Raw genomic sequence first — 18204 nt, 5'->3', positions numbered from 1 at the left:
AATATGCATCCCCCGGGCACGCGCGTACTTGTCACAAAACAAATGTACATCATCCTTCTGGCCACAGTGGGAATTCAAACAGGTGTTTGGGAGCACAGCCTCCTGTGCAATCATTTCAAGTTCACCAACCAACAACACTCAAGCAGTCATTTTTCTTCCACACTGCTAAACAATCTGCATGGCCCAGGACAAAGATGTATGCATCCTGGATTATTTTTTTTTAAGCATGTTTTGACTTGAAACCTTAGAATAGCTCCTCGAGGCCTCCAACAGAGACTGCTTTCGGGCCACGGTCTTGAATATTCAGCCCACAAGATGCCCTGGGAGGCGGCAGAAAGGCTCACGCATTCTTAAAAACATGCTCAGGGTGCAAAGCCTGCGTGTAGAGTCCTGTTTAATCAAAAGGAATAATTTAAATAATTGCATGTGTTTATTTTGTTCATCAGTTAACAGAGTGACTGGTCTTTTACCATTTACTGATTGTTGAAGAGTTTTAACAACTACACAAGTCAAATCAAATACAACATTAGATTAGCACAGGATACTGCATTGCATTGATCAACTGAGTAACGCGATACATGTACAAAGCAGTAGAACAACCACTTATCAAACTTATGGCAATGCTGTAAGGAAGGAGCAAGAAGAGAATAAGTAACGGCTCATGGAGAACTACAAAATACAGCGGTCTCCCTTGATTTTAATAGCTACTTCCACAGCAACAGATCCTGTGGACAAACAGAAACAGAATCCATTGAAAGATTTTGAGTGAAAGCTTTGGTTTAAAGCAACAGGTATCGGGGTGTTCTAGGAGCATGGTGTATGTCTCACTTTACTTAAAGTACAATAAGTAATGTCTTCTCGAGAAAATGTCCAGAAGTGAAAATCTAACCTAGATCACAGTGTCTTCAAATAGTGCATGTCTGCAGTCAGCAACTACATGGCATATTTTGGGGATAGTTCTCTACCCCAAAAGCCTGCTGCACAGAAGACCATGAAGTAGGGTGACCAGACGTCCCGGTTTTGCCCGGACAGTCCCCGTTTTTTAGAGAAATGTCCCGGTGTCCCAACACTTATTGCAGAAATGAACACATGTCCCAGTTTTGAGAGACGGTCGGGTGAGCACGAACATTTACACTTTGGTGTGAAGGCTCACCTTCACACGGCCCTCTCAAGACACCAGGGACAGAGATCTGTTTGAACGATTTTCTTACTGTGCTGCCTGGCTTAATTCAGGCAACAGAGCAGGGTTTAATGAAGGGTGAATCAACAACCCCTGCAAAGCACATCACCAGAGGCCAGAATCACGACGCTCCCCTTGCAACACATCCCAGCTCGGGCGAGGAAGTCTTTCATTTTCATACTACAGTAGTGTGTGCACGTACCTGTGTAGCAAGAACATTAAAGACTTGCTGGGCCATGCTGTGGTGTGTTCCATATGGCTAGACAGAACACAAACATATACGTATGTGTGTGTATATATATATATATATATATATATATATATATATATATATATATATATATATATATATATCGGAAAATTCATTGACATAGAAATAGAACTGTTGACCAGTGCCAACATTTAGTCCTTTTTCTAAGTCAATGACTGTCCCGGTTTTCTGTTCAGAAACTCTGGTCACCCTAGTCTCACGCTCTTTCAGGAATGAATATCGGAAGTGTGCAAGCACTGATAGTGTGACGCATAGCCCCGCATGACTGCTTTCTGGTTATCCAGCCAGTTATCCTTTGGGCGTCCCAGAGCACAGCCTTCCTTTGAAGGCGCTGGTTAGGCGCACCTTTCCTCGATATGCAAAGGACGTGACATTAGTCTGTACCTGCCAGAGCCGGCAGCGCTTTGTTCCACTCCCACGGCTGGTCGTACTCGTCGGCGGGCCTCTCGTCGTCCTGGGGCAGCCGGCTCTCGCGCAGGCGCTGGCTGAGCGCGCTCTCAGAGTCCGAGTCCACCCCGTTGCTCTCCGGCTCGTAGGGCGTATCATACAGCTGGATGGCTTTCTTCTGGGACTTCAGACTGTCCTCTTTAATATCTGCAGGAAACAAAAGAGCGGGTTACGTTGGGACTTCATTGAAATGCAGCTCTCATCCGCACAGAAAGAGGACTGGCATTCTTATGGAGAGCATATCATCATACATGTAAATGCCCGGTTTTGACTATGCTCTGATAGTCAATGCAGACAAAACAAGTGTGGCACTAGGAACAAATTAGTTTTCCAGGAATAAACAGTGTGGCTCAGAGGATAACCTCAAAATTACAACTCTGGTCTCCCGGTAAGTCGATAACTTAAGCATCTCCTTTACAACACGGTTCCATTTCACAGTTTTCAGACAGATATGGGAAAATATGCATAAGAAGCACACTAGAGTTTAATATCTGGTGGAGTCCAGCTACACTAAGATCACACCCAACATTGTTCATTTGTGAAACAAGTTCAAACGCTCCACAGCTCTGTGATCAAAGAATGCTGGGTGCAAAGGTTCTCCTTCAGTGAGGGGTTTTTGGTGTAATGTCTTAAGCAATAGGTTTGATTAAAAAATGGGTTCATAAGGAGTACCCCTATTCAAGTGAGCCATAACAGAAGGTTTTAGTGACCATCGCACAAAACACAGCAGGGATGACGATCTAGTCGATATGTTTTCATATAAAGCACACCTCTCACTGGACCCACACTGGGAAGGTTCGTCTTTTTACAGTTAATACCCATCAAGTCAAACATGTGAATCCAAAGCCCTCTAAAGCACAACCCTGAAAATATGTGTTTGTCCCAAAATGCTCAATAAGTTCCAATTTAGAGAAGCCACTAGCAGTGCCCTTCACTAGCCTCCTCGGACCTTTCCAGCTGCCACCGTTTTGTTCAGATGGGCTCTTTCAGGTCCCAAAGATCCCCATCACCTGCAAAATCCCCCAGGGTTCCATACTGCCAATCATCTTCAACCTCTAAATGGAGCCCCTTGGGAATCTACTAATCAATAACAGCGTCCCAATTCACCAATATCCCAATGATGTCCAACTCTACTTGAAAGATTCCTTTGGTTCAGACAACCAATACCTCTAACACTACCTGCACCTCATCCAAAGTAAGAATCCACCTCCTACCTGAAGCTCTACGAAGTAAAAACAAGAAAGAAAAAGTAAAGACCTGATATAATGACGTGAACATTGACAGCTTTGAACCCCAACTTTCACCAAAAAGCTAGGTCACTTGAATTCATCTTAGACACCAACCTCACCCTCAAAGAATACATTGCCAAAAAAGATCAGACAGCCTGTTACCAGCTCTCTCTTCTAAAGAAGATTAAAAAAACATTACTTTCAGAAAGCAAGTACAGCACTATTATTCAAGCCCTTGTACTCTTACACCTCTCTGTGGGCAATTCCCTGCTCGATGGCCCTACAGACACCATACTGGCTTGCCTCACCGGCATCCTACAAGCTGCATCATGTCTCATCCAGGGCCTGAGGAAATTTGATCAGATCACCCCTATCCTGATGGAACGTCAATACCTCCCCTTGTCTGGCCTACACCATCTTTAAAACCAGCTGCTCTATTTAAAGAAACATTCAAACCAGCACACCCACTTAACTTGCAGCTCACCATCTCCGCTGCCTTTGAATGCACCCATAGCCAGGATGCATCAGCCAGAGATTAAGAAGCCTAAAAAAGAAAAAAACGAGTCTACACACCTTTTCCATCTAAGCATCCAGGATCTGGAACAACATCTGCGTACCCATCAGTACTGCCCCAACACTGCTTCCATTTAGGAAAGATTTAAAAATGCACCTCTTTAACAGTCCACAAATCAGGAAGCCTGTCACTTACTGACTATGCGGCTTGCCTTGACCAAATACAGTGCTCCACTGCTTTTCATATTTGTTTGTGTTATACAAATACCACATACATACTTACTACCTCCAAATAAAATGTACTCAGCTGAGAGGGTGCCTATGAGGGCCCACAAAGAAAAAATACCTACAGAAGACATGTTTAGGCCACAAAAACGACTTTTATGTCTGTAGGAAAGTAGGATCTGCTTTCATGGTCACCCCCACGATTTGCTGGTGTCAGTAAGTTTTTTTTACTAGTCTGACTGGGGTCTTGCTAACCAGGGCCCCAGTCACTGTGCTTCCTCCCTTAATTTGTCATGGTAAGTACTTCTGTACTTCCACAAATGACTAATGGGATACCCCTCTAAGTCCCTAGTATATGGTACCAAGGTACCCAGGGCATAGGTACACCAGTTGTCTACCATGGGCTGCAGTAAGTATTGTGCTTTCCGTGAGAGACAAAACAAACTGACTACCGACTTGCCATTGCAGTCTGTGTAAGCTAGTGATAGCACCACTTGCGACAGATATACGTTTCCTTATATCTGAGGTTCCTACCCTTAAAACCTATAAGTCACCCCTAAAGCAGGGGTTTCAATCCTTAAGGCGGGGCGCTGGGTTATAAGTGTGAGGGAGCCCCTGCATAAGCGGGATACCTCTACAAACCCCGGAGTAGATTCTCCAGGCTTTGTAAGTGCGGTCAGCCATTTTGATTGATATAGTGGCCATGCGTCATTACGCAAAGGCTAACTATATAGTGACTGTGCCAAACCTGGGCATGTTTGGTATCAAACATGTTGGAATCATACCCCAACAGAGTTACCGGTGTTGGAGGTATGATTCCATGCACTGAGGGGCTCCTCCGGGAAGCCCTCAGTACTCCCGGTAATAGCCTTCCAGGGTCGGCTAGCGCTGCTGCCAACCACAGACAAGTTTCTGCCCTCCAGCTGCTGAGCAGAGCTCGAGTAGGGGAAGGTAGAACAATAGTTTTCCTGTCACAGGGAGGTGTGACCACCTCCCAGACAGGACTTAGTATATAGGGCTGGGGTGGGGGTGCTTGCCAGTGCCACCAGATTTCTTTAGAGGGCACATTTGGTGCCCTCCTTGCATACTCTGGTTTGAGCCAGTTCAGTGAGCCCTTGGTTCCCGCTCTGATGCACAACTGGACAAAGGACATGGGAGTATCCTCCCCTCTGTCCAGCCTCTACTCTGGGAGGGACCCCCGAGTCGTCCTAACCCCTTTCGTAGGGTATAAAAGGGCTTACCTGTAGGTGAGCTCTCAGATTTGTCGTGGGACAGGACTAAAGTCTAAAACCACACCACTCTTCGACCGTCTGGACACTTGGGCTTCGCCTGGACTGGAGACTGCATCAAGGAAGACTCCTGCCGCTCCTGGTCTCACTGTTCTGCAAGCCTTCTTCGTCGTCTGTGTCTGTGCTTCTTCCAGGATCTTCACCAGACTTGTGGGCATAAAGGACACCCAAAGTAATCTCCCTTGGAGTGAAGAAGTCATTCCCATGCATCTGCAGGCACTGCAACAAAACTGACTGGTCTGCAGCTCCGGACATCCCCTGGACTTCGAAATGCTCAGCAACACAGGTGGTGGTTCTGAAACTCCCTCGAGGCCTGACCTGTCCTCTCAATAAGTTTGAGGCAAGTATCCCTCGTCACAACTGCTGGGACCAAACCCCTGTGCACTGCATTGACTTGCCCTGTCAAGGCTTGTAGGCTCTGCACTCCAGAGATCTTTGGGCTACAAAAAGCTCCAGCCTCCAGCATCTCTTCCTGCCAAGATCTTTGTACTCACCACATCCTCTGCACCGTGGGCTTTCATCTTTGGCGAGTTGCTCGAAGTCCTCCTGCGACTCCTGTGCCTTTGGCTTGTGGGTCCTCTTGAGGGTCTTCTCTTGCTTCAGTGTGTTCCCCTGCTTGCTCAGGCCTGCTCTGACTCTCCTGCACTTGGTGAGTCCCTTTTGACCTCGCTGGTCCTAATGTTGGTCCTTCATTGCTTACCAAATCTGTTGCTGCTGCCAAGGCTTGTTGGTGCACCCACCGGACACCGACCCCCTGGTTCTCAACTTCCGAAGTGGAACAGCTCGTGCAGAGCTCCTGGTCTTCCTCAGCATCGCCTGGTCCTCACAGCTGTAGTGACAAGGTCACCATCATCACTCCTGCATTTTCCGTCATCGGTGGGCATTGCTCTTCTGTGCCTCCTGATTTCCTTAGAGTGGTATAGACTCTGCCCCCCTCTGCTTGCATGTTCTCCTCTTCAAGAATCCACCCTTTTAATTCCACCAAACTCTTGCACAGTCTTCGCCAACGGCATCTTAACTGAAGTCCTCTATTGTGGTCTATGGCTGTTTCCGACGTCACTTCGCACCTATGCACCCGGATTCCCTGGTGTTAGCATCCTGGCTCCTGAGGTATCTACGGGTGGGGTGACTCTCCAACCTCCTGTCTTCCACAGGGTTTCTTCAGGGTCCACTAGGAAGGTTCCTACTTCTTTAAAACTGCAACTGTGACTTTCCCATTGACTTCTATTGAGTACGTGGCTGTGTTTCCACTCTGCACACAGCCTCCGTGGGGTTCCTAGGTACTTACCTTGGGTGGTTCCTTGTGTCCCCAGCTCTTCTGAGTCTCTCCTGGTCCAAGTCCCGACTTCGGTTGCAGTTTGCATTCCACTTTCTTAGTATATGGTTTGGTCTTCCCTGGGAGCATTGTGTATTGTGCTTACTTACCTTTACAATTGACGCATTATTGTGTATTTGTGTTGCTATATCCAGGTAGGCGATATATAACAATATGTCAGTGACCTATTTTTATATATACACTGTGGGGTTCTTTTTAGTTTAACATACACTACATGATTTGATCTGGTAAAACAAACTGTTTAACACTTCCGGACCAAGCCTGAAGGCTGCTCTCCACAGCTACCACTTAGACAGCTTTCTATGGTTGTCTAAGACCACTAAAATCACCATATAGGTTGTCTGGATAAGTGCAGGGTGCTTCACTTAAATAAGTGTGCACCATATCCTAAGCCAGCCTCCTACAATGTCTATCCGCACAACTTTGACCGGCTACAATTAATGCTAATTAGGGCGGTTAATACTAAGTTGGACTGGGATGGTCAACCAACCTAATAGTAAAAGGTTTTCCGGGCGTAGCACAATTAGTTTAAAAAAGACAAATTCACATATAATGAAGTTTAGAGGAGGTTGTGCATTTGATGGACATTGCGAAAACCTGATTCGATGTTGACTTTCAGGGTGAAACAATCCCAGCCCTGACAAAAGGCTCTGAGAATCATTAGCTCCCGCTCCACATTTGTGGGAAAGGGTGGGGGGCTTTGAAAAGTGGCTTATTCTGCATTACTAATGTTCAGTGGATTACGCAAATGTTTCCTGAGGGATCGACTCACAAGTTGTGTATAGTCTCACCTCTCAACAATAGCAAAGTGCCTGTTGAACTGCTCGTACTATTATACAAAGCGAAAGATAAGAGGCAACAGGCATGAGGCTGAAATATGGGCGTGGAAAACACACACCTCACTTCACAGCTTCAAACGGCATGTAGTGCACACATCCAATAGCTCATAAAATGCAAATATTGAAACCCGGGATGACCCAAGACTTCCCATTTCCTGCCTGATCATAGATCGCGCTCTTTAACTTCGCAACGCACTGAACACAAAAGAAAATAAGCAGCAATAACATGGGTACTAATTAAAATAAGATTAAGCGATAGTGTTATAAGAGAAAGATCACCCGGCCTATACCGTCGGACTAGCTTGTTGCCTCCAACTAGGTCTGTGCATTAAGTGGACTGCCGTCCCCAAGTCTTACGAGTCTTTCTGTCGGGTGGTTAAGGTGTTATTTTTCAACATTAGTGGGTGGGAGTGAACACCTGCTGATATTGGAAAAGATACTCCTTAATTGTCTGAAAACTAGCCAAAATTTAAAAAATAAGACCCGCCCCCTCCAACTAAAAACAATCCGAACAAAAGGAGCAAACGAGCTCATTTGCACGCCTGGCGCTACAATAGAGGCCCTAGTAGCGTCTGCGGAGCGCTAGGAGCACGTGCCGCAAAAGGAAGCTCTGTCCTCAGCTAATAGCAAGAGGTAGGAGTCCGAATGCCCCGAAATCTTCGGCAAGGGGCTATAATCACTATACAGCCAACCTTCAAAAACCCTTGTGCAAAGAATTGTAATTTCGAATAGCAGGGGAAAGGATTTAGGGATTAAGAAGCTGGGCGTGCGGCCTCCCATCAAATAAAAGAACAGACAGTGGAGAATTCACATAGTCCATTTATGGGTTTTCAAAAGATTACTTCTGCTTGAGGAGGGCACGGTAGGTCACCGAATCTTAGACTTTCACTTCACTTAAGTATACAGCAATTTTAGCAAAAATATAAGATTATCTTCATCTGGAGGAGGCATCCAGCGGCCGATTTACAAGGAGCTATTCTAATGCAGTCCACGGGGGGCAGATGCCAGCTTTCAGGACGGTTTGCTGTTGCATGCAGCACAAAGTGGCACCGGTGTAAATCCCACCACAGGAATAGATGTGCGTGCAGGGAGGGCTTAAGCCTCTCGTGTACTAGTGGTGTATGTGAAGGGAGAAAGTGTGGTGGGATTCATGCACTGCCACTGTCCATGCTACACCTCTGACTAGAACAGCATGTACGGAAACAAAAATATATACACACACACAGCTGTACGTTTTCTGTATCTACTTTTAATGGTGACCTATGTAGTCGTAGTGCAGCCCACAATGTTTACTGTGAGTGGTGAGCGATGCGGAGCCAGTAGCTTCCCTCACCCACCACTGGTTATTCAGCACACCCTAACTCCAGTTGAAGAGACCTGGTGATTCAGGAATACAGAAGGCCTTTTTTCTACTTCTCACCAATGAAGATTAGATGTATCTGATGTCCTTATTTCAAGTGTCAAGAAAACATAGATCTCATTCAGCATGCCTTCTGAATCATGCCAATTTCATGTAAACACTTTAAAACTTTTTTTTTTGTTACATCTAAAACTACAATATTTTTTTATTTTCATTTTTAAAATGTGCTGAATGGTCACTAGATTCAGCAAGAGCCAGTGGCTCTGAAAGATGAAGTACCTATGTCAGCACGCCATATTATTGTAGGTAACCGTGGGATCTACTAATACAAATAAATGCAAGCTCATCGCGCCCCACGCCTTGCTGGCACTCAGCGCTAGCCTTTCCCTCATGCGTCACGCATGTCCCATCTCTCCTGACCAATGATGAACTCCTTCCAGCTAGTCAGCCACACACGACAACCTGGCGCCAAATCCTACAGCATGAATTTCAATGTGGGAGCGGCAGGGGGACCACTGCCGTCAAAGGTGTGTCCCGTAAAGACCTGCAAAGGCCATTCCTTTGAAACATATGGACTTCAGAAGTTCAGTGCTAGGAACTACTAGTTTGGTACGATTGCTTGTTTTCCCTTTCATTTGTGTAAAATGATTTTAAAATACAGTTCTCAATGCTACAGCTTAGAGGTAAGTGGTCGAAGGGGTCTATAGATATCAGATTTCACAAACCAAAAAATGTAAATACCGGAAAGAGAAGTAGGACTACACTCTTGCAGCAGGCGTGGGGTACAGAATGCTAACCGCTCAAGCCTTTCCTCTTTAAGAACTGAGATTTATGGTACATTTACATAAAGTGAATCGACGATAAGGAGCAACTGAGAGCCATTCCTGTGGGGAGACGGGTGCGGGACTGTTGGGGGTGAAAGGGGGGGGGGGGGAATGGAAGGGTTGAGGGGTGGGGATATTGGGGGGGGGGGGGGTCCCAACGCCATTTTAAAGAATCAGGATGAGAGCAGGCACATGCTGCAAGGCCTCTGCATGTATTTTGGTCAGTTAGGACAGCTGGGCCTTCCTTTGTTTTGGAAGCTCCACAAACGTGGACACTTAGAGAGCATAAAACACAGAAACCAGCCACCTCGGGCATCCCATAGGGACAGCATTGCGTCACACCGCAGTTCGTCAATGTCTGCTGAAATCCAAAACTGTCTGGGCAATATAAAATTAATATAACATAAAATTATTTTGAGGAAATTACCATATCCATCAAATATTATATGATTTCAGTATTGACATTCCAGCTAAAATGGAGAAATCTAAGCAGTCCAAAGTGAGAAGTTTTTCAGCACCATGATGTGTTACCTGTGTGCATAGTTTTATTATTTTGTGCAAACAAAGAGGGAACTGGCCTTAGGTGACATTATCCGCGAAGCACAGTTTTATTTTTTGGGCAGATTTCTAAAGCGCGAACTCGACCCGATGGTATTGGAGCGCTTTAGATGAGCACCAGATACGTTACAGGACAGTGACAGGAAAGGCACAGGCCAGGCAGCAGACACTTCCACCACTAGGCTCACTTCCCGCCCGGCCGCAAGAGACCGCTCCCGTCACTGGCCCGGGGGTTCACCTGCGCTGTTCTTAATCCGGCACCCGTTGCGCAGGAGGCGCGTTATATGGCCATTTGAGCTGTAAGATTTTTTTTTTTTTCACGAGTAGTGGGTGAGAAGGCCAGCAAGTGTTTATTGCCATGAGCACAAGGAAGGGCACTTGGGGGGTGGGCACCAGAAGGTTCACATCTGCGCTTGCATGTAGTGTTGTCAGTCCGCACAGAAGCACGAGGGAGAAGTGACCGCCATTCAAACCCTGAAGCCGGCCCTGTGCGGCCTGGCAGCTCCGGCCCCGTGAGAAGGGACGCGGGCTCCACTGTGCGCTCAGGGTGAGGGCGGGGTGATGCAAGGGGAGCGGGGGGTGTAAACTGTAGCTACGCGTCACATTTACCTCAGACATGCAAAGCACCCGAGCTACACGTGTCTTTAAACAAAATATGTAGACGGTGACATGACACTAGTCGTTTACATACTGTACCGAAGGTAAATGTAGACATTTGATTGACAGTGGTGCTAAACATACGGGAATGTCCCCTTTTCAACAGTATGTTAACACAGCTGCAATGCCATCATACGAAATTAAAATGTGGATACTGGTTTGCCATTGGCGCCTTCGTACACGGAGTAAATGCCACATGCACCCCAAGCATGTAAAAGGACTGCTGCCATGCCGGTGTCCACATGTGGAACATGCCAGTGGTGTTTTACGAACGGCAGTCTTTACTGTAATCTGATGTATAATTCAATCACCTCGGAATGAACCTGTGAGAGCTGCCGCTAGACCATTGCCAAACGCCGCCTTATGAACGATGCAACAAACCTTACATTTTATGCGTTGGCGCACCAGCAGCCAATGAAGTTTCTGCAGCAGCGGAAGCGACAGGGATTTATAAGGGGCATTCAGTACCAGCAGTGCCGCTGTATTTTGGACTATCTGTAAGCGATCTAGCGAGGCTTTGCTAGCCAAAATCAATAGGGCATTACAGTAGTAGAGTCAACTCAAAACTAGCGCTTGAATGAGTCTTCCGTGTGTGATCAGGAAGGAAAGGAAATACTCGCCTCAGCAGACTTAGCATATGAAAACATGTGCCCACCATATGGGCCACCTGCTCCTTCATGTTCAGGCTCTGCTGAATTCACCCCCCCAGATTTTTCACCGATGACTTTGGGGTGGACGATACACCCAGGTCCCCTGGCCACCACATCGGTGCTGTCTCTCCGAAGAGCAGAATCTCAGTCTTGCCAGCATTCAGTTGTAGATAGGTGTTACACATCCACTGAGATATTGCTAACATGCCGGTGGAGAAGGTGGTCTGGGCCGTCTTAGAGGATTTGTCGAAAGAAAAAGTAAGCTGGGTGTCATCTGCATACGATATTGGCATGAACCTGTACGTCCTCAGGAGATCGGCCAGGGGAGCATCATAGATATTAAATAGGGTAGGGCTTAGACAAGAGCCCTGTGGTACTCCCTTGGTCAGCCTCTTGGTCCTAGATCTATAAGGTCCCAGGTTGAATGTCTGGGAACTTTCCACAAAACACTGCTTCAGCGAAGTTTTATGAAAAGAAGGGGGGTGGGGGGCATGTTTTATTAAATTCACTTAGATAAAATAAAATGCACAGATTAGTTCACACTGCTGAGCCACACATGGATGCAAGTGAGACAACTTCTGCCCAGGCCTCCTGCCCCCGCTCAATCACCATACATTAATGGGCCGGCCCAGCGAGAGAAAGGGAGTGATACCTCCGTCCATCTGCCTCTAGAAAGGCCACTCAGGCACTCACTGGGCCGCTGGCGGCTTCCTAACAGCACAGACAGCACCCAGGCTACCCAAAAAAGCAGCCAACAGCTGGAACTCGGCTACCGCGGCTACCGATCATTTCCCGAGTGCCTGCGTTACCAATCCGACCCTGCCTGGGAAGCTTCAACACTATTAGCTGCCAGGAACACTCCTGGAATTCTCTGAGAATTCCAAAAAGGACCCAACTTCAAGCAAATCATTAGTGTGCACGTACAAGTGTAAATCGCTGTCTCTGCAGCCCCGACTTCTATGCATCAGGCCTTATGATTTTTTTTTTCTATCAATTATTTTCTGTGCATTATTTTTCCGAAAAATTAGTTTGACTCTAAGGCGAAGTGAGGGAGGGTGGGTGTTTTGGCAAAATTGTACAACTCTCTGTATAGAGTAATTTCAGAGTTTATCTTTTGCTAACAAGAGAGAGCTCTGGCTGTGCATGGTAAAACTGCACTGCGACTGGCAAAAATAATGGAGAAAGGATTGTAAAATTCAATCCTCCTCAAGTTCATAATAGAAACCACTTGCTTTTTTTCCGCTGCTCACACAAATAAACATAAGGACAACAACTTAATTGTTAGCTTCCAATTTCAAATTTAAGAGATTACATTTCGCTTTATGTACATGTACTTTATTAAACTGCTAATGTTATGTAATTTTACAAACACTTGCAGGTCCTGTAAGTAGAAGGGACCGCGGAGCACAGCTTAAGAACCAGTGTCCTAGACAACTGTCCATTTAAAAATAATTTTCATCGGGTACTTTGGCCCAAATTAAACAGGAGTTAAATAAAACTACACATCCCAGAATACACCAGGTTGTCAAGTGGATCAACAGGACTGGAACATGGCATCACGTAGCAGTCCTCGAAATGGCAGATAAGCCCTGATCAGACAGTGTGGCACATTCCAGAGTGCAGGGACCGAGAACAAACCGGCCCTGACAGCAGAGACAGCAATCTCCACTTCCAGTTTAAATCCCAGTTAGTACTTCCCTCTGTGCGTGCATTCTGCTGCTTCACAACACACGTTTGCAACCGAGCCGCTTCGCACTGAAAGCGGACTGTGCAGCTAAGGCGGTGAAAGGGTGACACAGAAGACGATCTGTTTATAGAAGGACCCTCAGAAACATAGTTCTGGCAACCCCGCATCTAAAAGCAAATTAGGATTTCGGTAAATGCTGCAGAGTGTTCAAAACACAAACCTGATTCGAAAGCAATATATCCCACAAAACAAATTAAGAAATGTTATTGTTTAAGAATCACCATATGCAATGGTGTAAATTGTCAACAATATCAAATTACAATAACAAATATATTTAGAAAAAATTAGATTTGGAGTGTGGCAGTGGAGCATAATGCTGAGTAAGTGAGAAATGGCAAAACAGAAAATGGAAATTAGCAGCTATCAGTAAAGCATTTGTGGTTACTTAACTGCGATGGGGCGTGTAAGAGCAGGCGCCATCGGAATTATGAGATCCATGGAAACACCACAAATATGTTCACTTTCACCTGGCCATTTCGCTTGCTGAAAACTGATGAAATCTCGGGGTAAAATCTGGGGCAATATGAAGAATTACAAGGCGCACTGGACCCAGAATTACTCTTTCCCCAGTAATTCCTCATTTCTAAGTGATCTCTCAGAGTCCAAATTGAGATGGGCTGGATCTTCCACACTCAGTGAGTTGCAGGTTTCCCAGGTATCAGTAACTCCAGGAGCAGGGAAAAGCTGGAGTTTTCCTCAGAGCCACTCACAAAGAGGCCCTTTATAATGTATTACATTTTGATACCTTTCTATTGAAACCCCGTTTATCTGGCTGGTAAGCATATTGTCCAAGCAAAAAGCAACACACAGGCAAATCGGAGAAAAGAACAGTCTAGGATCAGAATCTTCAGAGTCAATGCCCCTCTCGTATACAACTCACTCCCAGAACCCGTTCACTGAATCCATGCCGGCCGGACATTACTAAACAACCTTCCCATTACTTAGGTACCAGACCAAGGAGTCAAGGTGCACATACAGATGTACTCCAACATCATCATCAAACGAGGCTGCTTCCCTATCAAGTTATGTTCCTAAAATCCTTCTTTTGTGTTTGTACTTTTTGACACTATTGGTCTTTCATAAAAACAAAATATACTTAAGTCAATACCCAGGTGGGACTGTATGGAAATTGATGGTGATGATGATGATCCGTTGGTCCACTCAAAGGCATCCTACGAACACCGGTAAAATTCAACATTTCCCCCCACAACTGTTGGTGATGCGCTAACGACTTCTGAATTGGAACTAAACAGCAAAGCAAATTAAAAATGCATTTTGTACTTTATGTTCTGGATTGTGGCTCTGCACCAGATATCCCTGAATTTTTGCTCAAGATGAACAAAAGACCCCCAAGCATTCATGCACGCCTATAAGTTGTTACCAAGTCTTCTCAAGGTCAAGTTGGCTCATCTGGTTTCATCCATTCCAGGCAGTTCCCTTTTGGTCCTCAAAAAAAGAAAAAAAGCTGTGAATGGTGTGTGGTAGGACGCCTTTGCAATACATGCACTGGGCACAGGTCCTGTTATAGGGGTAGGAATCAAGGCAAACGTGCCTTTCCTCGTTTTTCTGTTAAAGTTCAAGTTTGCATACTAACTGTTAATAAAATATGCAGCTATGGGCGAAGGCCAGGGTGTTGCCACTACACAGCCATGCTAAGCAGATGCCTGCAGGCACCCTTGTAACGAAGTGAGGAAACACCCAGCATCTCGTTATACATTCTCGTTTCCTCAGCACAATCTTCACCTTCCGGATTTAGTACATAACTCTGGGTTTCTCTTTTGATTCACAGGTGCACACTCATCTAAACTTTCCCAAATGGTTGAAACATCAACTTCTAAAGAGTAGCAAGTTACTTGGTTATCCAAAAAAACTAATGCACACTCTCAAACCTGGCCAGGGTTCTTTTTGCGTCTTTTTTTTTTCTTTCTTCAAGTTGGAGCCCTTTTCTACTCACCCAACAATAGAACAGCTGATATTCAATTCTGGCTCCGGTTTTGTATCAGTAGTTTTATCCAAACTACTCAGTAGGAACGGTAACTGAAGCGGACAAGCATTCCCTTAGTGCTCAGTCAGTGCTAAATTTGTACCAGTGTTCACAAGAGTTGGGTACCACCACAGCTTTTTTGGGACTGGGATTTCTTTGTCATCATCAGGTTTTTTTAGCAAGAGAGAGAAAAGAGGCAAAGAAAGTTATGAAAACAGCGGTAGATGGAGAAAGGCTGATAAAGAAAATGAAAGAGGGACAAAGGCATAGAAAATGTAGTGAGGTGGGATAAAGATACAAGAGAGAGAGATGCGATATGGCCCAAGGGCAGAGCTGCTGCCTTTAGAACTGGGCATGTTCTAGTTTCAGCCTTGGCTCTACATCTTGTGATTGTGGGCACTTAACTTGCCAAAAAAAAAAAAAGAAGTGTAATATAATCTAGTGATCATGCAAAGTGCTTTAATGCCCTTGATTTAAGTTTGCACAATATATAACAAAAAACAGCACAATTTTTTTATAAAAAAATAATAATAAATCAGGACTAGTCAGCTTGGTTTTCGACAACCGTGGCCTTTGGCAAAAGGCAGTGGTGAGCTCTTAAGACTAACTTTAGACCTTTGCACTGATTTTTAAAATTGTATTTTCTAAGTTAAACAATGGGTTCAGGTAGCTTTTGCTGCTTGTCGTTTGTGAATTGCATTGTCTCCAGGAAACTGAGAAAAGAATGGATAGATGGTCAGGACAGACACCCAAAGAATAACTTTCTGCCAAGTCTGCAGCACCCACTCGGGCAGAAATTATGTTCACATTTCTAAGAAACCGCAGGACGACAAAAGGATTTTCCCGTGTGTATTCAGAGTGCCCATACACTCCTATGGCATGCACAGCCGGCAAGCTTGGTGCCAAGAGGAAACAACAGACTCCATTTGGGTACCGAAAGGCTTTTAAGCCGACAGCCCTGCAACATCTTTATTAATAATTTTGAAAGGCCGCCCGCATGCATAAAAAACAAGTGCATCGTCTGAGACCACAGACATAAACGAGCAAACCCGAAGAGAATCTAAACGGACAGGCGTAACTAAAGGGATGCTGGGTTGCAGCAGGTTGCTGTGCTTGTTCATTATGAAGGAAGCACTTATGCCAAGGAGTAAAAAAATAAATAACCCTGAAGTTAACCAAGACAATTAATAAAGATCCCGATAGATTAGCTTTCATTTTTAATTACCTCCTACTTGCTGAGAGCATAAACTATTTAGAACACTGCAGTCCACAAAATATGGTATCTTCCGCCCTCTATCATCGAAGACTTTATGGATTCTTGGTCATGTATTTTTAATAGAGATGATTTGTGGATTTTTTTTATTTGTAATTTTTTTTTTAGAGCCTACATCAAGTTACATAGTTCCAGTCCACTCAGGCTCTCATCGTAGCAGTTATCCTAGGAACCTTGGACTAGAAAACTCAAACATAATGCCTGCACCATATTCCAGTAGACGCACTACTGATGGCTGGCTGTCCTCTTCAAAAGAATTGTCGCCTGTCTTCATGATAAAAACTTGGGCCAATCCACTCCAAGCGAAATTCAACGGCGTTAAGAACATGCAAATGTTCTACTGACCCTTGATTTTCAGAGGACTTCCTTACACCTTCCCTTGCAGAATTCCCTCACGTCTGTGGTCTTCCCAGCACAGGAAGTGCAGAAGGTAAGCAGTGTTTTTTGCCAGGGTGACTGCAAATGGATACTTTTTTTCGTTGCCAGTTACAGTCAACTGTGGCAAGAAAGCACCCACCACTTAACACCAACAGCAAGCGGGCACCCTCCATTTAACACCAAGTGCAAGCAGGCACCCTCCATTTAACACCAAGTGCAAGCAGGCACCCTCCATTTAACACCAACAGCAAGCGGGCACCCTCCATTTAACACCAACAGCAAGCAGGCACCCTCCACTTAACACCAACAGCAAGCAGGCACCCTCCATTTAACACCAAGTGCAAGCAGGCACCCTCCACTTAACACCAACAGCAAGCGGGCACCCTCCATTTAACACCAACTGCAAGCGGGCACCCTCCATTTAACACCAAGTGCAAGCAGGCACCCTCCATTTAACACCAACAGCAAGCGGGCACCCTCCATTTAACACCAAGTGCAAGCAGGCACCCTCCATTTAACACCAAGTGCAAGCAGGCACCCTCCATTTAACACCAACAGCAAGCGGGCACCCTCCATTTAACACCAACAGCAAGCAGGCACCCTCCACTTAACACCAACTGCAAGCAGGCACCCTCCACTTAACACCAACTGCAAGCGGGCACCCTCCATTTAACACCTACTGCTCTAGTTGGAGGACGCAAAAGTAATCCCCATCTTTGGATACTTGGCAAGCTGCCGCCATAACAGAGGATGGGAACATCGGCAGCGCGCAGAGGCAGCCACAGCACTTAAATTGTCGAGGCAATTTTGTCAACTGACTTGGTTAATAGCTGCAGCAAAATACCAAGTTTGACGTGGTAATTGATAGGCAGTGCTTTCTAAAAGCTCATGCCCTGATAAATGTTACACAAGCTAAAACAGCAATTCACATTCAGACCGTCCATCAAAAATGATAGCATTGCTCCTTTTTGTGAAGGCCAGAAATATACAAAGCAGGCAAACGAATAAAAGGCTCTCTGTACAAGTCTCTTCTGTGTGTTAAATTCGGGAGCGTTTGCAATATATGTTAACAACGCCCTTGTTTATGTAGACTGAGTGGTTGCAAACGATTTTCTCTACTTTTCTAGAAAAGGGCTCAATGCAACGGTTTACCCTTTTCCGAAGAACCTCAGTTTGTGTGCCTAATTAGGGAATTCAGATGCACCGAGAATCACAGTTTACTTCAATGTAATAGCTAATCTGCAATATCTCGGGCGCGAGCGGTTTCCGGTTTTTTTCTCTATTGGTGTAAGGTTGTGCTTTCCCAGAGCCTAGTCATCAAAGTGCCAGAATTCACCTTTTGTCTGTGGCCCAACAAAGGACATTTATTAACTTATAAATCCATTCAGCGGAAGCATGAAAGAGTGTTAACTCTTGATTTATCAGCTTGCTCAACGAAAAATAT

General features: G+C 45.4%; 1 protein-coding gene across 1 annotated transcript in view; it reads right to left on the bottom strand.

Annotated features, from left to right (window-relative positions):
* SHB (SH2 domain containing adaptor protein B) overlaps positions 1 to 18204 on the bottom strand; it is a 362891-nt gene that overhangs the window by 145786 nt on the left and 198901 nt on the right. The window contains exon 3 of the mRNA XM_085636591.1: positions 1836 to 2045. Coding sequence (XP_085492717.1) covers positions 1836 to 2045 — 210 coding nt within the window. The remainder of the gene's footprint in view (positions 1 to 1835; positions 2046 to 18204) is intronic.

The sequence above is a fragment of the Triturus cristatus genome, chromosome 2_1 (genome assembly GCF_964204655.1).
Source record: "Triturus cristatus chromosome 2_1, aTriCri1.1, whole genome shotgun sequence".
Classification (NCBI taxonomy): Eukaryota; Metazoa; Chordata; class Amphibia; order Caudata; family Salamandridae; genus Triturus; species Triturus cristatus.
Note: the sequence above shows the minus strand (reverse complement) of the source record. Positions and strands in the feature narration are given on the sequence as shown.